The sequence below is a fragment of the Harpia harpyja genome, chromosome W (assembly GCF_026419915.1).
Source record: "Harpia harpyja isolate bHarHar1 chromosome W, bHarHar1 primary haplotype, whole genome shotgun sequence".
NCBI lineage: Eukaryota > Metazoa > Chordata > Aves > Accipitriformes > Accipitridae > Harpia > Harpia harpyja.
Window position 1 is genome coordinate 1,228,074 of NC_068968.1, and position 25,229 is coordinate 1,253,302.

General features: G+C 43.7%; 1 protein-coding gene across 9 annotated transcripts in view; it reads left to right on the forward strand.

Moving 5' to 3' along the window:
• Window positions 1-25,229, forward strand: part of LOC128136137 (adenomatous polyposis coli protein-like) — a 151,108-nt gene that overhangs the window by 57,866 nt on the left and 68,013 nt on the right. For 6 of the 9 annotated variants that reach the window (XM_052775301.1, XM_052775300.1, XM_052775302.1 and 3 more), the window contains 2 exons: window positions 13,437-13,545; window positions 22,272-22,385. In XM_052775301.1, the coding sequence (XP_052631261.1) occupies window positions 13,437-13,545; window positions 22,272-22,385 (223 nt within the window). Of the gene's footprint in view, window positions 1-11,703; window positions 12,299-13,436; window positions 13,546-22,271; window positions 22,386-25,229 lie in introns of those variants that run through there. The other 3 variants (XM_052775305.1, XM_052775304.1, XM_052775306.1) reach the window with 3 other exon arrangements.

The following is a 25,229-nucleotide window of genomic DNA, read 5'->3' on the forward strand; positions in this document are numbered from 1 at the left end:
GCTCTCAATCGTCCTATGGAACAGAGTCCTCCTCGCAGTTTTGGGGGTATCACTTTGTAGGCTGTTAATCCTTATTGGTTCCTTGTACATCTGGTTGGATCCATTTGGCTGGTACCCATCTGGGTCCTGAGTCTGTTTGGACACAGGCGTATCCTCGCCCCCATTGTAAAATGGCTACCGGCCCTTGCCATTCCATCACGATTGGATCTCGATACCGAACTGGTGCTCCCAGCGTACGGTCAGATAGCAATGCGGTAGAAAAATGTCGCTGTGCCGCGGTGTGATGCTGAGATGGATCTGAGTCGCCTCGTGGCATATGATTTATTACCACACAGGCCTTGGCTAACAGTTCATTTTGATAGCTTACAGGTACCTTCTCCCCCTCCCTAAGACGGTCTAACTGTGTCTTTAGGGTTTGATGGGCCCGTTCAACGATTGCTTGTCCTGTAGAATTGTAGGGTATTCCGGTTATATGTGAGATGCCCCACTTATTTAAAAATTCGCAAACTCGAGAACTAATATAATTGGGGCCATTATCGGTTTTTATTTCTTGTGGAACCCCTAATATACTGATGGCATGACAAAGATGTCGTATGGTGGCGGTGGCGTTACTTTTAGTTTTGGCAGTAGGGCAGATATAGCCGCTGCAAGTATCTATAGTAACATGTAAATACTTCCGGGGTTTGAAAGGTTCATAGACTGTGATGTCTGTTTGCCAAATTTGATTCGGTCGTAGACCGCGGGGGTTAATTCCCCATGTCCAAGAGTTAGTTTGACGACAGTGTGGGCAAGAAGCGACCACTGCTCGAGCATCAGACAGGGCTAGTCGGAATTGTCTTGCTAGTGCTTTAGCTCCCTGATGAAAAAATTCATGAGAAAGTTTGGCTTGTTGTAAAATGGGAACACCTACTGTCTGAATGAGGGTTCCTGCTGCTTTGTCTGCATGAGCATTTCCCCCCGTTAAAGCGCCCGGTATTTGTGTATGACTGTTAATATGTGCAAAAAATACAAGTTCTTGTCTTTTCTCTAATATGGATAACAGCTCTCGAGCAGGTTCAGTGCCCCCCGGTAAACTTTGTTTACATCGTTGTGTTAAGTTATACACATATTCGCTATCTGTTACAATATTTAGAGGGATGGTAGGCCAAGTCGTTAAAGCAGTTAACACAGCATGTAATTCTAAAATTTGAACAGATCCTTGGCTTTTCCAAGCTCTGGTATGCCATTGATTGTCCAAAAACCAGGCTATAGCTGCCTGTTGAGTCGTTCCAGAGGCATCTGTAAACACAGTGAGGCCTTGGAGGGGTTTCTCTGAAATGGGTGTTTGTGGTTTGAAGGTTGATGATAATAGACTCTTAATGAGAGGGTCACCCCTAGCCGGGATAATTTGCCCCATAAAATCTGCTAATGCCGCTTGTAAACACATATCAAACATTAGTAATTGTTCAAAATTACAGGGACTAACAGATGTTGAAATAAATTTAGGATCTCTTCCTGATAACTGCTGCGTTCGTCGTCGTCCTCGAGAGATTGCATCTGCCAATGCTACTAAAAATTGTGGTGCGGCTTGTTTGGGATAACTGGTATACAGCCATAACAAAGGACATACCCGTGAATCAATGAATTGATATATTAGACCGTTTGCTCCTTCTCGTTGCATGGTTATATGCAATTCTAATGGGATTTCTGGGGTATAACGGTTGAGACTCTTGTGAGCTAGTTTAGTAGTTATCTGTTGTAACACAGCCTTTTGTGTGTCTGTCAATGTGCGAGGAGCTGCGACATCTGGGGTTCCTGCTAAATCTGCTAACAAGGGTTGTAACTCCTTGTGTGTTATGGGAATGAATTGTCTTAACCACTGTAGGTTACCAACCAACACCTGTAGGTCGTGTAAGGTCGACACTTGGTGTTCAATTTGTAGTTTTTGAGGCTGGACTGCCCGTTTCTGAATGAGTGTTCCCAAATATGTCACTGGAACAGTTGTTTGTACTTTTTCAGGTGCTATTTCTAGACCATGTTCTTTAAGAGTTTGAACTAAGTGTTTTAAGGTTGTGTTAATGTCTCCCTCCCTGCATAGCAAAATATCATCCATATAATGATAGAGAACCCAATTTTGATGTGTATCCCGAAACCGACGCAACGCGCGAGAAACAAACCACTGACACAGAGTTGGGGAATTTTTCATCCCCTGTGGTAACACCGTCCAATGGTAACGTTGCACTGGTTCTTGATTGTTGATCGTCGGGATCGTCATCGCGAACTTGGGTTGATCGTCCGGATGGAGTGGAATAGAAAAGAAAGTGTCTTTTATATCAATCACTACAACAGGCCAGTTTTGGGGTAACATGGATGGCCAAGGTAAACCTGGTTGTAAAGGTCCCATGTCTTCAAGAACGGCATTGACTGCTCTGAGATCATGTAGAAGACGCCAGGCACCTGACTTCTTTTGGATGACAAACACAGGGCAATTCCACGGACTGGTGGTTGGGACTAAATGTCCCTTTTCTACTTCACGCTTTACTAATAGCTGTAGCTGAGACAATTTTTCTTGGGGAAGGGGCCACTGGTCAACCCACACCGGTTGTTGAGTTTTCCACTTCATGGCTAGGGCCGGTGGGCATTGGCCAGCGGCCCCTATAAAAAATGTGGATCTGTGTTCAACTGTGAGTCGGAAACTATGCGCAGCGACAAGCCTTGCATAGCGTCTCTCCCTAACAGGGGTAAAGGAAGTCCTTTTAAGATAAAAGGTTTGATAACAGTCGATTGGTCCTCTCCTTTTATTTGAATTTGAATTGGCAAAAGGCTTTTTTGGGTACCTCAACTTCCTCCAACCCCTGTTACTGAGATGCTGGTCTCTTCCAGAGGCCATGACACTGGCCAAACTTCTTGTGGGATTACTGTAACATCGGCCCCAGAGTCTAAAAGGGCTCTAATTTGAGATATGGTCTGTCCCCATCGCTCACACACTGGTTGCATTGTACATTCAATAGTAGGTCGCCTTGACATATCTAACACCAAATGGGCCATAGGGGTATCTTCAGGAATATACATTGGTATTTCAGTGAGGGGAACTATAGTGGCTTGTATAGCATCGTTTGTTTCAGTGCACATTCCCGGAATAATATCGACTCCCCATTTGTGAGCCCCATCACCCACTAAAATTCCACCCGTACTCTTTCCCGATCCTCCTCTCTTCAATGTTACCGTTGTTGGTTGCTCTACCCACACTCCTGTGGTAGTCTTTAAAGCCCATCGGTGGTCATCTTCCAGGGCAGGGGCTCGTCCTTTTGCTGTCCAATCGTCGGTGATTCTCGGCATTCTACGGGATATACTTGACAGGACGGATTGTTCTCCGGCAGCCCCGCCCGCCCCGTGCTGGGACCGCCCCTGTAGTTTCCCTGATGTTCCCCGGCCTGTGTCATGCGACATTGCTTTGCAAGATGCCCTAACTTCCCACAGCGGAAACAACTCCTTTTTTGGTCTGAATTTGGCGTCTTGACCAGATTGGCTCTAGACACTGAAGGACACTGGCTTCTAACGTGACCGCTTCCCCCACAACCAAAGCAAGAAATGTTTTTCCTCGGGTTGTTATTTGTGCGATTGCGAAGTACAGCTGTAACTGCTGCAACCACAGGTGCCGCTGCGGTTTGAGCTTCTGCTTCTAACACTCGTTTAATCATATCTGCTACTGAAGCTTTTGCTGGCAATTGCGATAAAATTTGCCTTGTCTGGTCATTTGCTTGTGTACGAGCTAATTCTTTTGCAAGAACTGGCTTAACCTCGTCCGGTATGTCTGCTACCTCCACCGCCTTTTGCAAACGCTCTAAGAAATCCTGATATGGTTCATTAAGTCTCTGAATAACCTTTGTATACGGGACTCTCTTCTTTTCAAACTTACTAACCTTCATAAATGCATTTCTAGCACACTTTGAAGAAGCCGCTATCACCCGACCTCGCAAACCAGCCTGATTTTGAGGGGATGCATGATCTCCGGTCCCCATTAACTGCGCCATAGAGACCCCTACTAAATCGTGTCCTGGAGTAAGAGCGTCCAAAACAACCGCTTCTGCTTCCTCTTTAAACGCCTGCTCCCAGAGGCACATCAAAGGTGCCATAAGTGCTGCACGCGCCAGCTGTCTCGAATCAAAGGGTAGTAACGGCTGAGCATAAATCACATCTAACAAAGCTCGCGTCCTTGGGCCTTGCAGTCCATCATCTCTACAGCTCGTTTGCCATTCCTTCACTAATTTGTAATCTAGTGGTTGCCATCTAGGTCCATCTTGAGTGATTAACAACGGACACGCTAATACTCCCCCTTCATCTGAAGGTTTGAAATCCACATCCTCTAGAACACAATTTTTTGCTATTAACTTCCAATCCGTAAACACCGGAGGCTGTGCCGCACGACCTACAACACTTTGAGCATGCTGTACTGTCTGTTCAATAGTCGCCTCTAAATTTTTAAATTTCGTCAAAACCTCCGTTACCTCAGTGATCTGATTCTGTTTTGCATTCAGTGGGCTCTCCTCATCCGAGTCCGGCAATGGAACTGCTTCTGCTTGCAATTTCTTTCTAATGCAACGTTCTTCTTCATCCGAATGTACCTCCATCATAGACACCGGAGGTGCACTAGGACCCGTGGTCGTACTACTCGCTGGCGGGACATACTTAGAGGGCTCCTCTGACTCATGTGAAAACAATCCTGGCGGGGGGAGAGGTGGATACCCAAAAAAAGAATCCTCTAATTGCCCGCGAGAGACTGGAAACGCTAAGGCGTCCGGAGCATCCCCCGCTCCTTCCACTCTCTCTATTTGTTTTTTCAACATTTCCTCACCTCTGACTCCTGTAGCGTCTTTACTCTCTTTGTCAGCCTGTACCTCTAACAAATCAACCACCTCTCTACTCGCCTCTCCACGCAACACCGCTGTAGCCGCCATCCAAACCGCCTTTGCCTCTCTCCCCTTCCTCAATATGGTCAACACTGAACCAAGAGCTGCGAGCTTATCTGCAGCTCCTTTCTTTCCACTCAAACACTCCTCCACCAACTCCTCGCACGCAGCCTGCAGCCGTGACGCATCAAATATATCTCCCGGCTTTACTATGAAGCCCCGTTGTATCATCCACTGGATGAGACTCGTGACTGGAGCTGTATGCACTCCACAGTCCACGTCCCTGCCTACCGCCTTTAGTACCTTAATAATTATTCCGATGGATGCCATCGTCACCGGCAGGATCGCCCCGAGGGCCACCTTCCAATCGCCTGGCCAGGCAAAACGCTCGCACACTCCGCGTCCGCGTCTGCGTTGGGGTCACCACTTGCCGCACTTTCTCCGCTGCGACAATCTAGGGAAAACGACGCATCGCCAGGGACTCGCCCTGGGGAGAAAACGGACCAACACAGATACTGTGGATCAAACGGTTTCTCCGTTTATTAACTGCGCAACACTTGGTTATATATGTTTCTAATATCTACTCACACATAAGCCATTTGTTGATTGGTTAACATGTGCCGTTCACGCGCTTAAACAATAGTCTAATTGGATAAAGTCTTCTGATCACGCGAATAGTTCCTCCACCTGCATGCTGTCTTGCACCCTGTCTTCGGTCATGTTGCCCTCCTGTTATCAGTCACGTACGCCCGACCTTGTTCTACTTTTGTGCTTACTTCAACAAACTTATAACAAAGAACAGTAGTGTCTTGTGCTAGCAAACAGAGAATAACAGTTGTGCCTTACGCAGTTTCCCTCGTTCTCCCACAAGTTCTTCCACAATTCTCCCACAAGCTATAAAAGCTAAGTAAAGGGAGACGAAAGGGGGGCATTTTTGTCTTCTGGAGCAACCACTATGAGTACTGAAGCCCTGCTTCCCAGGAAGTGGCTAGACATTGCATGCTGATGGGAAGTAGAGAATAACATCATTTGGTTTTCTTTGCTTTCGCGCGCGACGTTTGCTTTCACTTTATTAAACTGTCCTTATCTTGACCCATGAGCCTTTTGTTATATTTTCTCCCCCCCTGTCCAGCTGAGGAGGGGGAGTGATAGAGCAGCTTTGGTGGGCACCTGGCACCCAGCCAGGGTCAACCTACTGCAGTCCTTTTTGGCGCCCAACGTGGGGCTCGACAACGGCAGTTTTGCATTAAGCGTGCTATAGCTAGTTATTAAGTGGCAAGCTCCTGTGCAGGTCACGGAGTTTGTTGGCTGCTTGCTTATCTCTGTCTTGCTGAGTTTGGGAACATGGTAATACAAATAATGGCTATGTGCTTTGTCCTGGCACTGATGGCTTTGCTGTGTTGTGGGAGCTATCTTGTGGAGGAGGTGAGGGAATACATCTCCCTCTCCCTACCGGGCATTGATGTGAATGGTTTTATTGTGCAGCCTCCTAAGATCCTTGTTCACCCTTATGTGAGCTGTTCAATACTAATAATTAATACTGGTGGTATATTATGGGTATTGTGGAATCTGGTCTCGTCCTGGTATAAGAGAAGACAAGTTTTGGGTGAGGCAATACTGAAATGTGCCCTCAAGCGACCGGTCCCTGGGTGGCAGGGTATACGGAAGGATTTGGGCAGATTCCTAGGATGGTTATCACCTCCCATAATCTGGGACTTTACACCCGAACAGGCAAGCAACCCTGGCAAACTGACGCACCACCTGATAGAAGGGTGCCTTGCCTACCCCAATGAAAACCAGCAGCTTCTCGCACTGTACTGGGGCCTGGCCTATGCCTACCGAGCCATAGTTCAACACTCTCAGAGGACCACGGTTGAGGCAGGGACCCAGACTGCATCTGAGGACACCAAGCTTGAGATCGGGACCCAAACAACAACTACAGTAATTCCCCCAATAGTGAAAAAGAAACAGTGGACAAGGAGATCAACGGGCCCATACCATCGATTAGTGAGGGAAGAAGAAGAAGAGGAAAGGCTTAATCTAGAAGCTGGTCCTTCAACAAAGAAATTGGAGGAAGGAGTGAGAGAACTTAAACAGGAAGCAGAAACTACCTGTTCCCTGACCCCCTCAGAACTTTGAGACATGTGGAAAGATTACAGCCGCCAGCCAGGTGAGCGGATTGCTGCCTGGCTGCTCCGATGCTGGAATAACGGGGCTGACAGTCAGCAATTGGAAGGCAAGGAAGCCCAACAGCTGGGATCCCTTGCTAGAAACCAGGGAATTGAGAGAGGAATTGGAAAAGAGGCAGCAATTTGCAGTCTCTGGAGCCGGCTCCTCTCAAGTGTGAGGGCAAGATATCCATTCAAGGAAGATCTTGTGAACTCCTCAGAAAAGTGGACTACTGCAGATGAAGGCATCCAGTACCTGAGAGAGTTAGCAGTGGTGGAAGTCATCTACAGTGATCTAGATGGTGAGGAGGTCTCCAAAGATCCAGAGGATGTCCTGTGCACATGGGCCATGTGGAGAAAGGTGATTCAAGGTGCCCCAGCGTCATATTCTAACAGCTTGGCAGCAATGTATTGCCCAGATATGGAAACGCCAACTGTGGAGAAAGTGTCGTCTTGGCTCCAAAACTTTGAAGAAAAATCTCTGTGTCTCCTCATCCCTATGGGCCAGTGCCTTGGCTGTCAGGGGCACCCCAAGAAATGAGTCCTCTCCTGCCCCGGTCAGAGGGAAAGGGAGCCCAAGGCGTATGCTGCGTGGTGCACTCTGGTTCTTCCTGCGTGACCAAGGGGAGGACATGAGGAAGTGGGATGCTGAACCCACCTTTAAGCTGGAAGCCCATGTACATGAACTGAGAGGGAAGACAGCTGTTAAGAAGGGGTCACCCAAGAAGAAGGCTGTCAGCGTAGTTGCTGTAGAGGCCCAAGAAAGCAATCAGTGATATTCCAGGCACAGAAGGACTGAAACCACCTCCCTTGATTCTGGTGAGGGGACTTCTGGTCTGGCACCGCAAGGGTCAGACAGTGAATAGTCTGACGAGGAACAGCAATAGAGGGTCCCTGCCTTCAGACAGGAGGAGGAAAGGGATGACCGGATATACTGGACTGTGTGGATTCGATGGCCTGGCACATCAGACCCACAGAAGTATAAGGCTTTGGTAGACACTGGTGCACAGTGTACGCTGGTGCCATCAGGGTACAGGGGCACAGAACCCATCTGGATCTCTGGAGTGACAGGGGGATGCCAAGAATTGTCTGTATTGGAGGCTGAGGTAAGCTTAACAGGGGACAAGTGGGAAAAGCACCCCATTGTGACTGGCCCAGAGGCCCCTTGTATCCTTGGCATAGACTACCTCAAGAGAGGGTACTTCAAGGACCCAAAGGGGTACCGATGGGCTTTTGGTGCAGCCACTGTAAACGCAGAGAAGATCAAACAGCTATCTACCCTGCCTGGCCTCTCGGAAGATCCCTTCATTGTGGGACTGCTGCAATTTGAAGAACAGCAGGTGCCAATTGCTGCGAGGATGGTGCACCGGTGGCAATATCACACAAACCGAGACTCCCTGGTTCCCATTCGTGAGCTGATTCATCAACTGGAGAGCCAAGGAGTCATCAGCAAGACTCATTCACCTTTTAATAGTCCTATATGGCCAGTGCGAAAGTCTGATGGAGGGTGGAGGTTAACAGTAGATTATTGTGGCCTGAATGAAGTGACACCACCACTGAGTGCTGCTGTACCAGACATGTTAGAGCTCCAATATGAACTGGCATCAAAGGCAGCCACGTGGTATGCTACAATTGATATTGCCAATGCGTTTTTCTCCATTCCTTTGGCAGCAGAGTGCAGGCCACAGTTTGCTTTCATGTGGAGAGGTGTCCAATACACCTGGAATCGACTGCCCCAGGGGTAGAGGGAGCACAGCCCTACCATTTGTCACGGACTAATCCAAACTGCACTGGAACAAGGCGATGCCCCTGAACATTTACAATACATAGATGACATCATCGTGTGGGGCACCAAGGCAGAAGAAGTGTTTGAGAAGGGAAAAAGAGTAATTCAGATTCTTCTGAAAGCTGGTTTCGCCATAAAGAAAAGCAAGGTCAAGGGACCTGCACAGGAGATTCAGTTCTTGGGAATAAAATGGCAGGATGGATGCCGTCATGTGCCTATGGATGTGGTTAACAAGATGATAGCAACTATGTCTCCACCAGCTAACAAGAAAGAAACACAAGCTTTCCTAGGCCTTGTGGGGTTCTGGAGAATGCATATTCCAGGTTATAGTCAGCTTGTGAGCCCTCTCTATCGAGTAACGCGGAAAAAGAACTATTTTGAGTGGGGCCCTGAACAACAACAAGCCTTTGAGCATATCAGACAGGAAATAGCTCATGCAGTAGCTCTTGGGCCTGTCCGGACAGGACCAGATGTACAAAATGTACTCTACACTGCAGCTGGGGAGCATGGTCTCACCTGAAGCCTCTGGCAGAAAACACCAGGAGAAACCCGAGGTCGACCATTAGGGTTTTGGAGCTGGGGATACCGAGGATCAGAAGCCCATTACACCCCGACTGAAAAAGAGATACTAGCAGCATATGAGGGGGTTCGAGCCGCCTCAGAAGTTGTTGGTACAGAAGCATATCTCCTCTTGGCACCACGATTGCCTGTGTTACACTGCATGTTCAAAGGAAACATCCCCTCTCCACATCATGCAACCAGCGCTACATGGAGTAAGTGGATAGTGTTGATTAAGCTGCTGTGTGGAGTCCCACATGACAAGTTGTTGAGGCCACTGAAGGAGAAGGTGAGTCAAGTCAGTTTGCAGAAGTGAAAGCCATCCAACTAGCCCTAGATATTGCTGAACGAGAAATGTGGCCGGTACTCTATCTCTATACCGACTCCTGGATGGTGGCTAATGCCCTATGGGGATGGCTACAGCAGTGGAAGAAGACCAACTGGCAGCGCAGGGGTAAACCCTTCTGGGCAGCTGCATTGTGGCAGGACATTGCTGCCCGTGTTGAACACATGGCTCTAAAGGTATGTCATGTAGATGCTCACATGCCCAAAAGCCGTGCCACTGAAGAACATCGAAATAATGAACAGGTAGACAAGGCTGCCAAAATAGAAGTAGCTCAGGTGGACCTGGACTGGGAGCATAAGGGTGAGCTATTTGTAGCTCGATGGGCCCATGAGACATCGGGACATCTAGGGAGAGATGCAACACATAGATGGGCTCGTGATCGAGGGGTGGACCTGACCATGGAGGCCATCACACAGGTCACTCATGAATGTGAAACATGTGCTGCAATCAAGCGAGCCACCAGAGTAAAGTCTCCTTGGAACAGAGGGCGGCAGCTGGGTTTTCGATATGGCGAGGCCTGGCAAATTGACTACATTGGACCACTGCCAGGAACACGCCAAGGCAAGCGCTACATACTCACGATGGTGGAAGCAACTACTGGTTGGATAGAAACATATCCTGTAAACCATGCCACTGCCTGAAACACCATCTTAGGCCTCGAAAGGCAAATTTTATGGCGACATGGTACCCCGGAAAGAATTGAATCAGACAATGGGACTCATTTCCAAAATAACCTCATAAGCTCCTGGGCAAAGAAACACGGCATTGAGTGGGTGTACCACATCCCCTATCACCCGCAAGCATCTGGAAAAATTGAGAGATATAATGGACTGTTGAAGACTATGGTGAGAGTGCTGGGCAATGGGGCACGGAAGCATTGGGATACAAATTTAGCAGAAGCCACTTGGCTAGTTAACACCAGAGGATCTGCTAACCATCCTGGTCCTGCCCAAACAAAACCCCTACATACTGTGGGAGGAGATAAGGTCCCCGTAGTGCACATGGGGAAGTGGCTGGGGAAGGCAGTGTGGATTTCTCCTCCCATGGGAAAAGGCATACCCATTCGTGGGATTGTCTTTGCTCAGGGACCTGGGTGTACTTGGTGGGTAATGCGGAAGGATGGGGAGACCCAGTGTGTGCCTCAAGGACATTTAACCTTGGGGGGAAAAATGATCTGTGATGTGAGTTGTATGTTGTAGGAAGTCATGTAGCAGGAATGACCTGAACTGCAGAGGAGTGAACTTCGCAGGGAACCAGACAAGTGCATCGGTGACCCAAACCAAGCCGGTGTTGGTGCCCAACGATCGAACATACTGCTTCTCCTGTCCTGACCACTCATCTTGACGTATGGGGCCCAAGTCATAACCTGTGTGTGAACATCTGGAGGAGTGGAAGAAGCCCATGGAATATCTGTCTGTTAAAGGACAGGGGACAGTAGTTATTAAGAATGTATAAACCTGTATGTTGGGTATAAAGCTGGTTTAAGTATGTAGTTTCAGTTGTAAGTGTTGGTAAGAAGGGATTTCAGTAATGAGAACTAAATACAATGGCGTGGTTAGAAGATATATGTGTATTTAAATTATGTGGGACCTGAGCATGACGCAAATGGTATGGAATAAGGGGTGGAGATTGTACTGGGTCTGGCTGAGATGGAGTTAATTTTCCCCATAGCAGCCCTCATAGTGCTGCGCTCTGCATTGGTAGCTAGAAAGGTGTTGATAACACACCAGTGTTTTGGCTACTGCTGAGCAGTACTGGCACAGCATCAAGGCTGTCTCTCCAACATTTTTGCCCCCCCTCACTGGCAGGCTGGGGCTGGGCAAGATCTTGGGAGGGGACATAACCAGGACAGCTGACCTAAACTAACCAGACAGATATTCCATACCATATGACCTCAGCTCAGCTATAAAAGCTAAGTAAAGGGAGACGAAAGGGGGGCATTTTTGTCTTCTGGAGCAACCACTATGAGTACTGAAGCCCTGCTTCCCAGGAAGTGGCTAGACATCGCCTGCTGATGGGAAGTAGAGAATAACATCATTTGTTTTTCTTTGCTTTCGCGCGCGACGTTTGCTTTCACTTTATTAAACTGTCCTTATCTTGACCCATGAGCCTTTTGTTATATTTTCTCCCCCCCTGTCCAGCTGAGGAGGGGGAGTGATAGAGCAGCTTTGGTGGGCACCTGGCGCCCAGCCAGGGTCAACCCACCACAATTTTAAAAGCAGGAACTAAGATACTTTAAAATATGCATTTTTAAATTCTTTATCCTACATGAAGTTCTTTCATGTGAAAGCTTGATTATCTTCTTTCCAAATCATGATTGAGATGCATTAAGAAAGTAGTCAAGGAGAATTTTTATTTTTCTTCTATTTCGGTTTTGTTCCTTAACAAAATATTTATTGTAATTATCCATGATTTGTTTGTGCGTTTTACCAAGGTTCATATGACTCTTGCTCAGAAAGACTACAACCTGAGTTTAGAGAGAGAAAGATGTAGAAGTTAAAGGATGGGAAATAATACTGGGCAAACTTGTATGCAGCTTTCTGTCCTCTAGGTTAGTGTTTAAGTTCAGTGTTAAGCATTATCAGTCCAGTCTTGTTTATGAATGCTATGCTTATTTAATTTTTTAAGTACTTCTATATTGGCTGTAAACTAATATGATTTTAGCATTTCCTTTTATGTTAATGAGAAATATTAAAATGTCAAAAGGAAGAAGAGTGCTTGAAGAAAGCACTTACAAGAAACTAATAAACTTTTATTTAAAGAAAAAAAAGTGACTTGTCTGTATACCCCTACTAGCAGGATTTGGGCTGTAAAATTTTAAAATGTATTTTTAAAAAGTGTAATAACAATAAACAATTTGTAACTATATTGATAAATTTTGCAGCTATATAAATGTAGTTTATAAAGGATTGATAAAATAGTATGTAAAACTTAATATTTTTTCATAGTTTGCATATAATTATCTTCAGTTCCTTATATTGGCATTCTGATATCTTCATAATTCTAAATGGGTATCATAAGCATATTGCAGACCTGAGTAGTTATAACTACTCAGGTCTGCAATATGCTTATGATACCCATTTAGAATGTGTTAAGCAGCTGTAAATGTATCCTGTATATAACATATGATGGAAGAATACTCTTTGAAAGTGTTTTTAATAATCATGGTTTTGTGTGCTTTAACATTGTTTTGTCATGGATGACAGAGTGAGGAGGTGCTACAAAGGCAGAAAAGATAACTGAATTTAGTAATGGGATTGAGGTGTATACGCTTCTGCAATATCCAAGCCTTTTCTTAAATAGCAGTTGTAGTTTGCTGCATTGTATGAAGCATATTGTCATAAAGAAGCAGGATGCAAGTTAGCATGTGACTAATAACTGCTTAGATTTCACAAAATGCCTCTCAGCTATAGATTTCAAACTGGTTTTATAAAGAACTATAGGTATTCTTTCTTTTACAGATGTGGATCTGATATACAAGAAGTTAAAGTGACTTGCTTAGCATAGCATAGTTGGATAGTTTGATTAGCTAGGGCCAGGGAACAGAACCTACCTTCTCAACTTCTTGTTAGTGCCATCTTCATCAAATCTCATTTCACCTTTTATATAGATATCAATGCTTATTGCTGTACTTATATTTGATAATAAAGACTTACTAGTGAGACATTTCTGGCTTTTGGTTTTGATAGATCTCTGTTGCTTGTGGAGCTTGAGAAGGAAGAGAAAGAAAAGGACTGGTATTATGCTCAGCTTCAGGACCTTACTAAAAGGATTGATAGTATCCCCCTTACTGAAAATGTAAGTAACTACAGCATGCTCATTTATGTATCTGGTGCTATGATCTCTGTTTAGATGCTGTGTATATTTTATGAATTTAGGGACATTCTCTACTATTGTTTTCATTTATAGCATTTTTTTGTTCACTATGCAAAGTTAACTCAGACTAAATAATGTATTTTTTCCTTTGCAATTCCCTGGTTTTCAGATGTTATTTTACCTGTTAAAATTTGTACCCATCAGTATGAATGTCAGTGCTAGAGAGGAGCACTGAAAAGTTGTTATGACAAATGAGTTATATGTCAGTAGGTTTCTTCTTTAACTGTATCCCCCAAAGGCCTTTTTTTCTATCAGTCAGTTCTGTTATTTTATGGATTCTTTTAATTTTGAGAGCAATATTAGCCTAAGAGACCATTTACTCAGGAGCTCTTAATTCAGAACAGTGAGTAAAATAGTGCTATAGCCTATGCAGATATTAATGCCCCTGCAAAGTTTTATCTTGGCATCTCCAAACTATAGTCAAGTCACTGTTTTCTAGGATAATGAAGATCTCCGATATCCCAGATAATACAGGTTTTCCTGCTGTCAGACCTCAGCAGCTTGGATGTATTTGCAGTGCATTCTTTAGTACATACAGTTATGGGAAGACTTGGTTGCCCATCTTTACAGAGCCATATCTGTTCAGGAATCAGTTTAGCTGTATTTATGCAGTACTGTCAGAACTAGTCAGCTTCCTGGAAGTAGAAATAGAATATGGAAACGCTTTAGTGACTGAGGTGAAACAACTGGACTTCAAATCTAATATTGAGTCACAGCCAAGTTAATCAGAAAACCAGACGAGGGGAGAAAGAAGGAAAAAGGACCTTGAGGAAATGTAATCCATTTTCCAAAGGCATTGTCGGCTGTATCTGTGTCACTCTAAATGTGTCATAGGTTTTAAGATGAAGTTTCCTCAACTTCATAGGTAATCAATTAACTTAGCTCTTCATATTATTGGAATGTTTTACTTAACATCTATACTAAATGTTTTTTTTGTGGCAATTTATGTCCATCACTACTTATTCCATCCACAGTGGAAGGATAGATCCCATTCTTTTTTAGCAGTGTTTTACGTATTTGTAGACTGTTATATCTCGTTGGCTTTCTGAATTGACCTTGGTGAAGTCTTCTGGGTGACCTGCTGTTGGTGACTTGTTTATCTGCAAACTGAACAATTGTCAAAAAACAGTGAAGAGTTGACTTCTAGCAATAATGAAAAAATACATCAGCCATAATTGAATTTTCTAAGAATAAATAAAACTTTTAAACTTTATCATAGTTTCCTCAAAGTTTCACATTTCTGCCTCTCAGTTCAGCTCATGTTTTTGTCTCATGCTTTGAAATGCACAACCTTCTCATTTCTGTGCATCTGCCAGAATAAAGTTGGTCACTAGGATTGTGCTTCAAGCTCTACCTTTCTTTTCATATGTCTGTAGCTGAAGGCTTCCTTCTGACCTTCTTTTAAGACCCTTTTCCAGAACAAAAAGGGTAATGAATTCTGCCTTTATAAGATCTCTGCATATTATTGGTGGAACAGAGTGACTAGTGTATACTGGCTTTGATTTTTCCTTTTTCCATACCAGGAGAACCTCTAGAACAAAGAAGCAAAGGTAATTTCTGTCTTCTGTCAGTGACCATCAATAATGAGGTGCTATGGTAACACCAAAAGGTCTGCCATGTCCCTGTAATACAGAGCAGTGCTTTAAGACTGATGGCGAAATATAGTAGTGTATTTGGTTTACGTGGCAAGGTTTTTGGGAGGGGGGCGCTGCAGGGGTGGCTTTTGCGAGAAGACACCAGAAGCTGCCCCGATGTCTGACAGAGCCAGTTCCAGCTGGCTCCAAGACGGACCCACTGCTGGCCAAAGCTGAACCAGTCAGCAAAGCTGGTGGTGCCTCTGTGATAACGTATTTCAGAAAGGGTAAAAAACACTGCACAACAGCAGCTGGGAGAGAGGAGACAGAGGAGTGAGAATATGTGAGAGAAACAAGTATGCAGGCACCAAGGTCAGTGAAGAGGGGGAGGAGGTGCTCCAGGTGCTGGGAGAGAGATTCCTCTGCAACCCATGGAAAAGACCATGGTGACACAGGTTGTCCCCCTGCAGGAGCAGGTATTCTGGCAGGAACTGTGGTCTATGGGGGACCCATGCTGGAGCAGTCCGTTCCTGATGGACTGTACCCTGTGGAAAGGACCCATGCTGGAGCAGTTCTTGAAGAACTGCAGCCCATGGCAAGGACCCATGTTGGAGAAGTTAATGAAGAACTGTCTCCCATGGGTGGGACCCCACGCTGGAGCAGGGGAAGAGCATGAAGAGGAAGGAGCAGCAGAGACAAAGCGTTATGAACTGGCTGCAACCCCCATTCCCCATCCCCCTGCGCTGCTCGGGGGGAGGAGGTAGAGAAGTCGGGAGTGTAGTTGAGTCTGGGAAGAAGGGAGGGGTGAGAGGAAGGTGTTTTTAGATTTGTTCTTATTTTCTCACTATCCTACTCTGTTATTAATTGGCAATAAATTAAACTGATCTTCTCCAAGTTGAATCTGTTTTGCCTGTGATGGTAATTGGTAAGTAATCTCCCTGTCCTCATTTCAACCCATGAGCTTTACATCATATTTTCTTCTCCTGTCCAGTTGAGAAGGGGGAGTGATAGAGCGGCTTGGTGGGTACCTGGCGACTAGTCAGGATCAACCTACCTGTCACATCCCAATTGCTCAGGACGATGACTCAGGTTTGCTGATTCCCAGGTCAGGATTAAGGTGAAACGACATCAGGGATCCTTTAACTCACAAAACTCAACTTTTATTTGTTCACAACAAGAACTGGCATGAAACTACGTCAGTAAACTGTGTAACGTGCTAACCATACGTCACCAAACATATACTACAAGCCTTGCTTATATGGGGATCAGTTCAGGGAAGAAAATAAGGAGAGCCCTCCCGTTGAGTCACGAGGTTCAGAGTGGACCCCCTTGCTTTCTAGACTCCTTCTCAGAGAGGAGCCTAGGGGTGGCTAGATCCACTCCTAGTCCCAGACTTGGTCAACGGTTTATGTCTAAAGGGATGAGGTGTAGGGATTATGGAAAAAAAAGAGAGTGAGAGAGACAGAGAGAGAAAAGAGAAAGATTTCACCAGTCCTGGGTCCAGCGTTGGTCCAGCCAGCCTAAGGGTCCAGTTCCGGTGGGTGTGTGCACGTGGGGCTTCCATTTGTGTCCTTTTATCATCTCCTTACCCCTCCTTCAGGCGGGCACTTGACCTCATTAGGCTAATTAGGTGTCATGCGCGGTTTGTGCTTCCAGAACCTTTGGTAAATGGGTCGGTGGGCTTGGGGGTCATTTGGGGAGTAACTTCTCCCTCCCTGCAAGTACGACCGTTCTTTGACCATTGGCCATACATGGTGAGCTGCCCTGCTCAGCATATCAGAACACGGAACTGTGTACCCTCTGGTGTGCGCCATTAAGCAGAACTTGCCCCACTACAATGTTTGAGACATTAACTCCTTCGGTCTCTGACACCACCCTGTGGCTCAAACATATGACTGGACTGAGTTGTAGAGATCTTCTTCCACAGTAGTAATCATCACATATCGGACAGAAGGAGAGAAAAGAAAAGAAGTAGAGGAAAGCAAGCAGGGTAGTCATACATCACACAATTGCAAGGCCAAGCATTAAAAACAAACAAAAAAAATCCACATAACAACATGTGTCCAGTGTTAACAAGCCATTTTCCCCACCCCATGAGTCCCAAGGACGTTAGGAGAGAGGTCAGCAACGATCCTCCATTAAACTGGTCTCTTGGTTGCATCGCTTGGAAAAGTTCTCCAGTCTTGTCTGTAACTTCTCTCATCTTGGCTCGGGCTTCGTCAATTGAAGTGGAGGCATTATGGATGGTGATGCAACATTCCCCGTCAGTTAGACTCAACATCCCACATACCCTATGTTCTTTTAATGACAACATATCCAATGCTAATCTGTTTTGTAAGTCCTCCAAATGCATAATGTGTCCAATTGGACAAAACATGTATTTGCCATGTTGTATTTTCCAGGACAAATTGGTGTCTTCTAAGAAAAAATTCCATATGCTTCAAGATTCCTGACAGCGTTTTTCCCCAGTAAAATTACAAGCACTACTTGGGTTGCACCCATTTTTCCATTCCCAACATTCCCTTTTCCATAAGTCATGAGATTCAAGGTTTCCTCCTCAGGGAAGAAGATAAATCTTTGAATCATCAGAGGGAGGTTTTAGAGCCATGAAAGGTCCCCTGGAAGCATTGTTCCAGGAACAATTTGGTTTATATAAAATATTACCAGAGGCAAGACTCCTTTTCATGAGATTGGTGATGTTTAGATTAATGAGGTCAAATTGAATTCTTTTGTTGACAGATTTTGGTAATGCTATACAAACACCTTGATTGGCGTCATTCCAGAGATGCATAAAACCTTTAATCAAATTCCAAGCTAAATCTGGAGAATCTTTTCCCTGTCCTCCAGTGGAAAGGATGAGGATGAGGGAGAAGGCTCCCCAAAGCATCTTTCCCTATAATAACAGACAAAAATTACATATAAGAATAAACTGATAACACAAATAACAATTAATATAGTCAGGACTAACATGGGTCCCTTGCCATCTTTCTCTGTTTGTCTTTAGTTCTACAAAGTACAAGTATAAAGCAGTTCATAGATTAAAATGAGGATATTGGCCATCGCGTGTGGATTCGGTGGTCTTATCCATGTGTGTCAGTTGCTATCCATGCATACAAGTTCAAAGGGGTTTTCAGTGTCATAGGTACTTCCCCTACAGTAGGTAAATCTACCAGATCAGGTTGTCCAGGATAGTGGAGCGGGTGTATTGTATCTTTCTTATCTCCCCTTCCTGGAACTAGGGAGGGGGGTTTTGGGCAAAATGCAGTCAGTCTAGGACATCCGTTCACCCCCCAGCGGCTATTCACTTTTGTGACTGTGTCTGGCACTTGTTGCGGCCATCCCGGTTTGTGGGGTTTTAGGGTTTGTTTTAGAAGTCCATTAGTATGCTCCACTATCCCATTTGCTTGAAGGTAGTATGGGGTGTGGAAAACCCACTGTGTTTCTTCATTGTGTGTCCACTCTTGGACCACCCCAGCAGTAAAGTGGCTCCCGCTATCTGATTGGATTGATTTGGGTGTGAGCAAGTAGCTAAACCATAATTTCAGGCCTTTTACTGTGTTATCTCCAGTCGCTCACCGGACTGCTACCGCTTGGGTTAGTCCCAAAATTATTTCGACCCCTACCAACACATATTGTTTTCCCCCTGAGAGTCGAAAGGGACTGATTTAGTCTACTTGCCAAGTATCCCGCAACCCTTTATTATCCCTTAAGTGTAGGGGTTGATCCTTAAGAGGGTTGTGCTCTCCTAATCGAGTGTGGCATAAGCCACATGCTGAAATAATGGTGTTGCACAATTCCCTGGTTATGGACCATCCCCTGCTTACTGCCTCTTTAAATAAATCTTTACTCCCTGAGTGATCTCGCTTTACATGCAACCACTCTAATAAGTGCTCCCATTTCTCTGCTTTGCCTTCTGCAGCTAATTTTGATAAGCCGGTCATCGAATCCACCTGGTTATTTAAAAGGTGAGATGGATGATTTCCTGCCTGGTGTGCAGCCACCCATCCTACTAGAAAGGTTTTCTGTTTAGCGATGTTTAAGATTTCCTCCCATTTTTCTCATTGCCACACTGGTATCCGATTGACCTCCCATTGATTTTGTTCCCCAAATGGGAGCCATTCGGTACATCCCTTGAATACAGCATATGAATCTGTATACACAAACACTGATTCTTCAGTCTCGGCTTCCTTGGTAAATACATTCCACACAGTGATCAACTCCCCTACTTGAGCAATTCCTTCCCCCTCTGTCACAATTCAGTCCCCTGAATCAATGTGTAGAGCTACTGCTTGATATTTCCACACCTTTCCCTCTCTCCTAGAGGATGCGTCAGTGAACCATACATTTTTAAGGTGGGGCTCGAATGGAGGAGCAGGCTTTATGCATGGGGGGGGGTGCTCTGTGTCTGGGTGGTCAGAGGGTGGATCTTGTATTTGGAGTACTTTGGGTGCTCCCTTCTCTACCTGTCTTGTGTGGCAATAATGATCTAACTGCGCATACCACTTCCTTACTGTTTCTCGCTGTGCGACTCCCATAGAATCATAGAATCATAGAAGGGAGTTGCATCTTTTCATCTGGAATTTGGAGTCCAAATTTTTCTAGGTGAGCAATTATCTCTGCTTGGGTCTGTCCCACTACTTTGCTATTGGGGCTGCCAATCAATACATCATCAATATACTGGTATACCTTAACCCCTTCTGCGGGAGTGATTTTGGCGAGCTCTTGAGCCAATGCATAATGAGCAATTGTTGGCAAGTGCCGATATCCCTGGGGGAGACGTGTAAGAGTGAATTGCACGCTTTCCCATGTAAAAGCAAAGCGATCTCTGTCTGCTTCCTGCAAAGGGACCATAAAGAACAGATCTTTGACATCGATAGTTGCTAAAATTTGATGGGCTTGTTCTTGTGTGGTTGCAATTAGCTCAGCTATGTTAGGCACCGCAGCTGTCAAGGGGCCCATGTTGGCATTCAGGCGCCGATAGTCAATGGTCAATCGCCACTTTCCGTTGGGTTTATGGACTGGCCACACCGGGGAATTATAAGGCGAGCGTGTGGGGACAACTATCCCTTGCTCCCGTAATTCAGCTATCACCAAAGTGATCCCTTCTCTTGCCCCTAGGGGGAGCGAGTAAGGTTTGACATTAACAATCTTAGAAGGGAGTAGTTCAGGTGCAGGCTGTAATAGCCGCACAGACATGGTGGGGAGACCAAACACCCACTCTCTTCCTCTTGAGTCTACCCAGGCTCGTCCTTTCAGCAAATCTAGTCCCAAAATGTTAGTTGGTAGTGGTCCCAATATCATTATAGTTTCTGTCACAGTCTCATCTCCTGGCAACCAGCACTTGAGCAGTTGCCTAGGGCTGAGAGTTTCCAAATACATTGGTTACCCATATTTGTTTCTTGTCAGCAACTATCCCATTGCGGTCAGCAACATCTTATCAAAGTGCTGACATTTGAGCCCCCGTATCTACTAAGAAGGTGACGGGTGTTTTAAAGGGACCAAGGGGGAAAGTAATCATTAAATCCCCTCGGTTGTTTTCTGTGAGCCTCCTTATATAGACCCACCCACCACCGTCCCCCGGCTCACTTACTGGGAACTTCAAGTCGATTAGATCTCCCTCTGGGGCTGAGGGAGTGTTTTTCTGCAGGCTTTAGGTTCTGCCCTAGTAATATCTTGAGTAGGTAGTCCTTCTTTTGGGGGTATTTCCCGCTTTCCCTTCCATGCATGGACAAGCTTCTCTAGTGCCATGGTGGGCCCCACCCCACCCTAACGGACTTCTCACCTGCCTTGGGTTCCTTGCTATGCAGGGTTCGTTGTTATGCAGAGTGCGCCATTAAGCAGAACTTGCCCCACCACAATGTTTGAGACATTAACTCCTTCAGTCTCTGACACTATCACAAGTAGTTAGGTGCTTTGTAAAACTTCTTCCTGAAAGATTTAAAATTTTATCAGTCTTATTATACTTGTGTATAATTGTTCCTAATATTGAAGAATGACTATGCCTTCTAGTTTTGCTTTTCATACATTCATGCAGTCATTGTTCTTGGTTTGTGGTCTATTTAGTTACTAGTATCTTTTTGTTGGAGAGCAGACTAGAGAAAAGTCTTCATAAAATTAAGTACAGCTGCCATATTTGCTCATCACCTCCCTTTTTTGAAAGAGCTCATGTTGTCCTCTTCCAGAAAGACAGTTCTTGCTGATATTTAAATGATTGATCTTCTAGTCTTCCATGGCATTCATTTCATTTTGCTTGCCACTCCCATATAGCTATGTATTTGAAAGCACTGACCTGACAAGAAATTAAATAAATTCATATTCATCTAGCAAGAACAGTTAGAGTGAAAGGTAATAATGTGTATCAAAAGATGGTATCAACTAATTCACTTTTTGAGCAAACATGTTTACTGGACCTGTTACTATTGAATAACTAACCTGTGTACATATGATGGAATGGTGGAATCTGTCTTGCTGGAAATATACAAAACTTGTCTTGACTTGGGCCTGGATAACCTAATCTAAGGCCCTGCTTTCAACAGAAGGTGGGACCAGGTGATCTCCAGAAGTCCCTGTCAGCCTAGACTTTTCTATGTTTCTACAATCTTTTAAAATAAAGCTTGAGGGAGTTGAACTTAAATCAACTTTCTTGCTAATTTTTAGTATTTTCCCTTAGTTGCAAAGACTTGTTTTTTTAAAATAAACATTAAAATTATAAACTAACTTTGCTGATGCCTTGAAAAATATATTGGTTGGAGTACCTTTCCTTAAGCAATGTTGTAGGTTATGAATTCAACAGCTATGTTAAAAAAACCAGGTTAGTTAAAAAGTTTTAATGAATTACATTGTTTCAATGTTTTTATATTGCTTTTAGTTATTTGACAAGACTTGCAGGTACCCTGTTGTTTTACCAATATTATGTGTTCTTGTTTTTAACAATGTAGTAATATTTTAAGGGTCTATTTTCATGTTTTGTTTATGAAGTTTGGTGTGGAAACATAATTGGTTTGCTTTTGTTCAGAGAAATACATAGTTTATATCCACCTTATTTAAATTGCCTTCTTTGTACTTCAATTTCAGTTCTCCTTGCAAACAGATATGACCAGAAGGCAGTTAGAGTATGAGGCAAGGCAAATCAGAGCTGCAATGGAAGAACAACTAGGTACTTGTCAGGACATGGAGAAGCGAGCACAGGTATAGTTTTTGTTTCATTAGTAGAAGGAATAGGAAAAGATTTTCCTGTGTTTTCATTAAGTTATTGGTGGTTTATATCTTTAAACCGTGTGTAAGCCCAGTGAATACCTTAGAACATTTATCTAGCCTTTTAAATACAAAAATAAGAATCAAAACATAGAAAATACCTACTCAGCGAAAAGGACCTTTCTCTGCCTGTTTAAAAGAAAGCTTGTGAGTAGGTGGGAATAGTAGAAAATGTCTTGAAAAGAAAGTAATTTTTGGTCATTTGGTTGTAATTTATTTCAATTTTAGCTTTGAACAAACGTGTAATTGCAACTGCTTTATTTTGTTTGTCGTGTTGTTAAGTTTGTGCTTTTAAGTTTAGAGTAAATTCCAGTTGCTCTTGTTAAGTTTCCTTGACCAGAAAGCATGTATCAAAGAATAATCTTTGAAAATGAGATATATCGGCAAAATGTAATTTGCATCCTTACCTGTAAATTCTTTATGTATAAAGTATATGTATAATTCTGTATGCAAATCATGTTACACACATTTGGAAGTATAATTCAGAATGTAATTATGTGGAAATGAAATTATCAACTGCATGCTGGCTTTAAAAAAATAATCCCTCACAGTAGTAGAGTGACAATTTGAATTATATATTGCCATCTATTTCCATAGTTGTTAAATAGCCAATTTTGTTATTAATAGCCAACTTTTAATAAAAATAGTCTCTTTAAGCTTCATTTTCTTCACCAAATTTACCTCAACACAAAATTCTACCTATGAAATATTTCTAATTAATTATGTTTGTAATTAAAATTTAAATCAGCTTTATCTAAAGCAAGTAATTTAGCAGAACTTTTCAGAAAATTCTTATGGTTATAGTTTTTAGCAAAATATGCATCCTCTAATTGTAGAGCTCACTCTATGAGGTATATACATTAAGGCCATGTAAGGATCTATACTGACATACTCAGACAGACCAGAGTTTACTCTTCCTTGTTCTAAGCTGCTCAGATAACTGGCTTTTATCTGGAAGCCATATGGCTGTGTTATAGGTTTATCAGCTATGGTGCTGCCCTGCACTAATACAGCTGTGCTACTTGTGTGCAACCAGCTCCAAATGAAGGCAGAACAGACTCAAAATTGTCTGCGTATGTCTGGTTAGCCCTGTTGTAAAATAAAGTAATACTGAATCGACACTAGAACTTCTGAGCACAATATCTTCTTACTAACAAGCTGGCCAAACTTTAAGTGCACTCAGAGAATAAATCAAGTATTTCTAAGATTTGACTGTAGTTATATCACTATAAAAGTAATTAAGTTGTCCCTAAATGTGTACTTTCCTACACATTCTGTTTTAATTTTGGGAGGGCACTACCAAGAGGATGTTGAATTTTTTTATGGTTTTCTGAATTAATGTTTATACATGTTTTTATCAAAACTATTTTATTCCCTGTATATAACACCTATATACTTATGGAAATTAGTGTCTATTAGGCTTATATAAAGATTATAAAATATAACTAATCTGCATTGGTTTTATTATACTAAGGACAGGTGCCAAAACTGTGTAGAAGTTAATTGTTGTATAAATACATAAAAGCAAATTCCAGATTATTCCACTGTAATGTTCAAATGTGAAAACTGAACTTTTCATATTTGGCAGGTATAGTGAACTTGCTAGTTTTTCAACTTTCATTTTGCTCTATATTTTTGTTCCTCCATGATCGTGATACAGAATACAATGCCAAATGTAAGTTGGAGGAAGAGAAAAGTTAAGCTATATAAAGACTGGCATTTCAGACAACTCAGTATTAATAGTCCCCAAATACTTATTCTGTGAGAGAGCTGATAACCTGCTGCTGGCCAAGAAATTCATGTACTAGCTGCCCTTTCTCCTGGACCTTAAATTAATGGTAAAATAATAGCCTTCTCTCTCTCTCATCTGTCATCATTGGGACTTGCTTCCTTTAACCTCCTTCTTCTGAAACACTGTGTACATTAGTTAGCTCACAGCAACTTATTATTTATGCATTATCCTTTATGGAGTTTGTGTACAATCACATGCCCAACAGTATTAAAAAAGATGCATTAGTAGTGTTAGCAATTTATTTTAGCTTATCCATTTAAACTGCACATGGTAGTTCTTGTTTGAAAAAAGAAAAAGACGTAGTTAATCACATTTTATTTTGACTATTTGTCCTAGTTTCAGCTGGGATAGAGTTAACTGTCTTCCTAGTAGCTGGTACGGTGCTATGTTTTGAGTTCAGTATGTGACGAATGTTGATAACACTGATGTTTTCAGTTGTTGCTAAGTAGTGTTTAGACTAATGTCAAGGATTTTTCAGCTTCTCATGCCCAGCCAGCGAGAAGGCTGGAGGGGCACAAGAAGTTGGCACAGGACACAGCCAGGGCAGGTGACCCAAAGTGGCCAACAGGGTATTCCATACCATGTGACGTCCCATCTAGTATAGGAACTGGGAAGTGGGGGCGGGGAATCGCCGCTCAGGGACTAGCTGGGTGTCGGTCAGCGGGTGGTGAGCAATTGCACTGCGCATCATTTGTACATTCCAATCCTTTCATTATTGCTGTTGTCATTTTATTAGTGTTATCATTATCATTATTAGTTTCTTCTTTTCTGTTCTATTAAACCGTTCTTATCTCAACCCACGAGTTTTACTTCTTTTCCCGATTTTCTCCCCCATCCCACTGGGTGGGGGGGAGTGAGTGAGCGGCTGCGTGGTGCTTAGTTGCTGGCTGGGGTTAAACCACGACATCAACTCACCACATTTACAGAAATTAATTTTTACTTCTGCTTATAAGTATTGGACTACAATATTTGAATAGTGTCGCGGT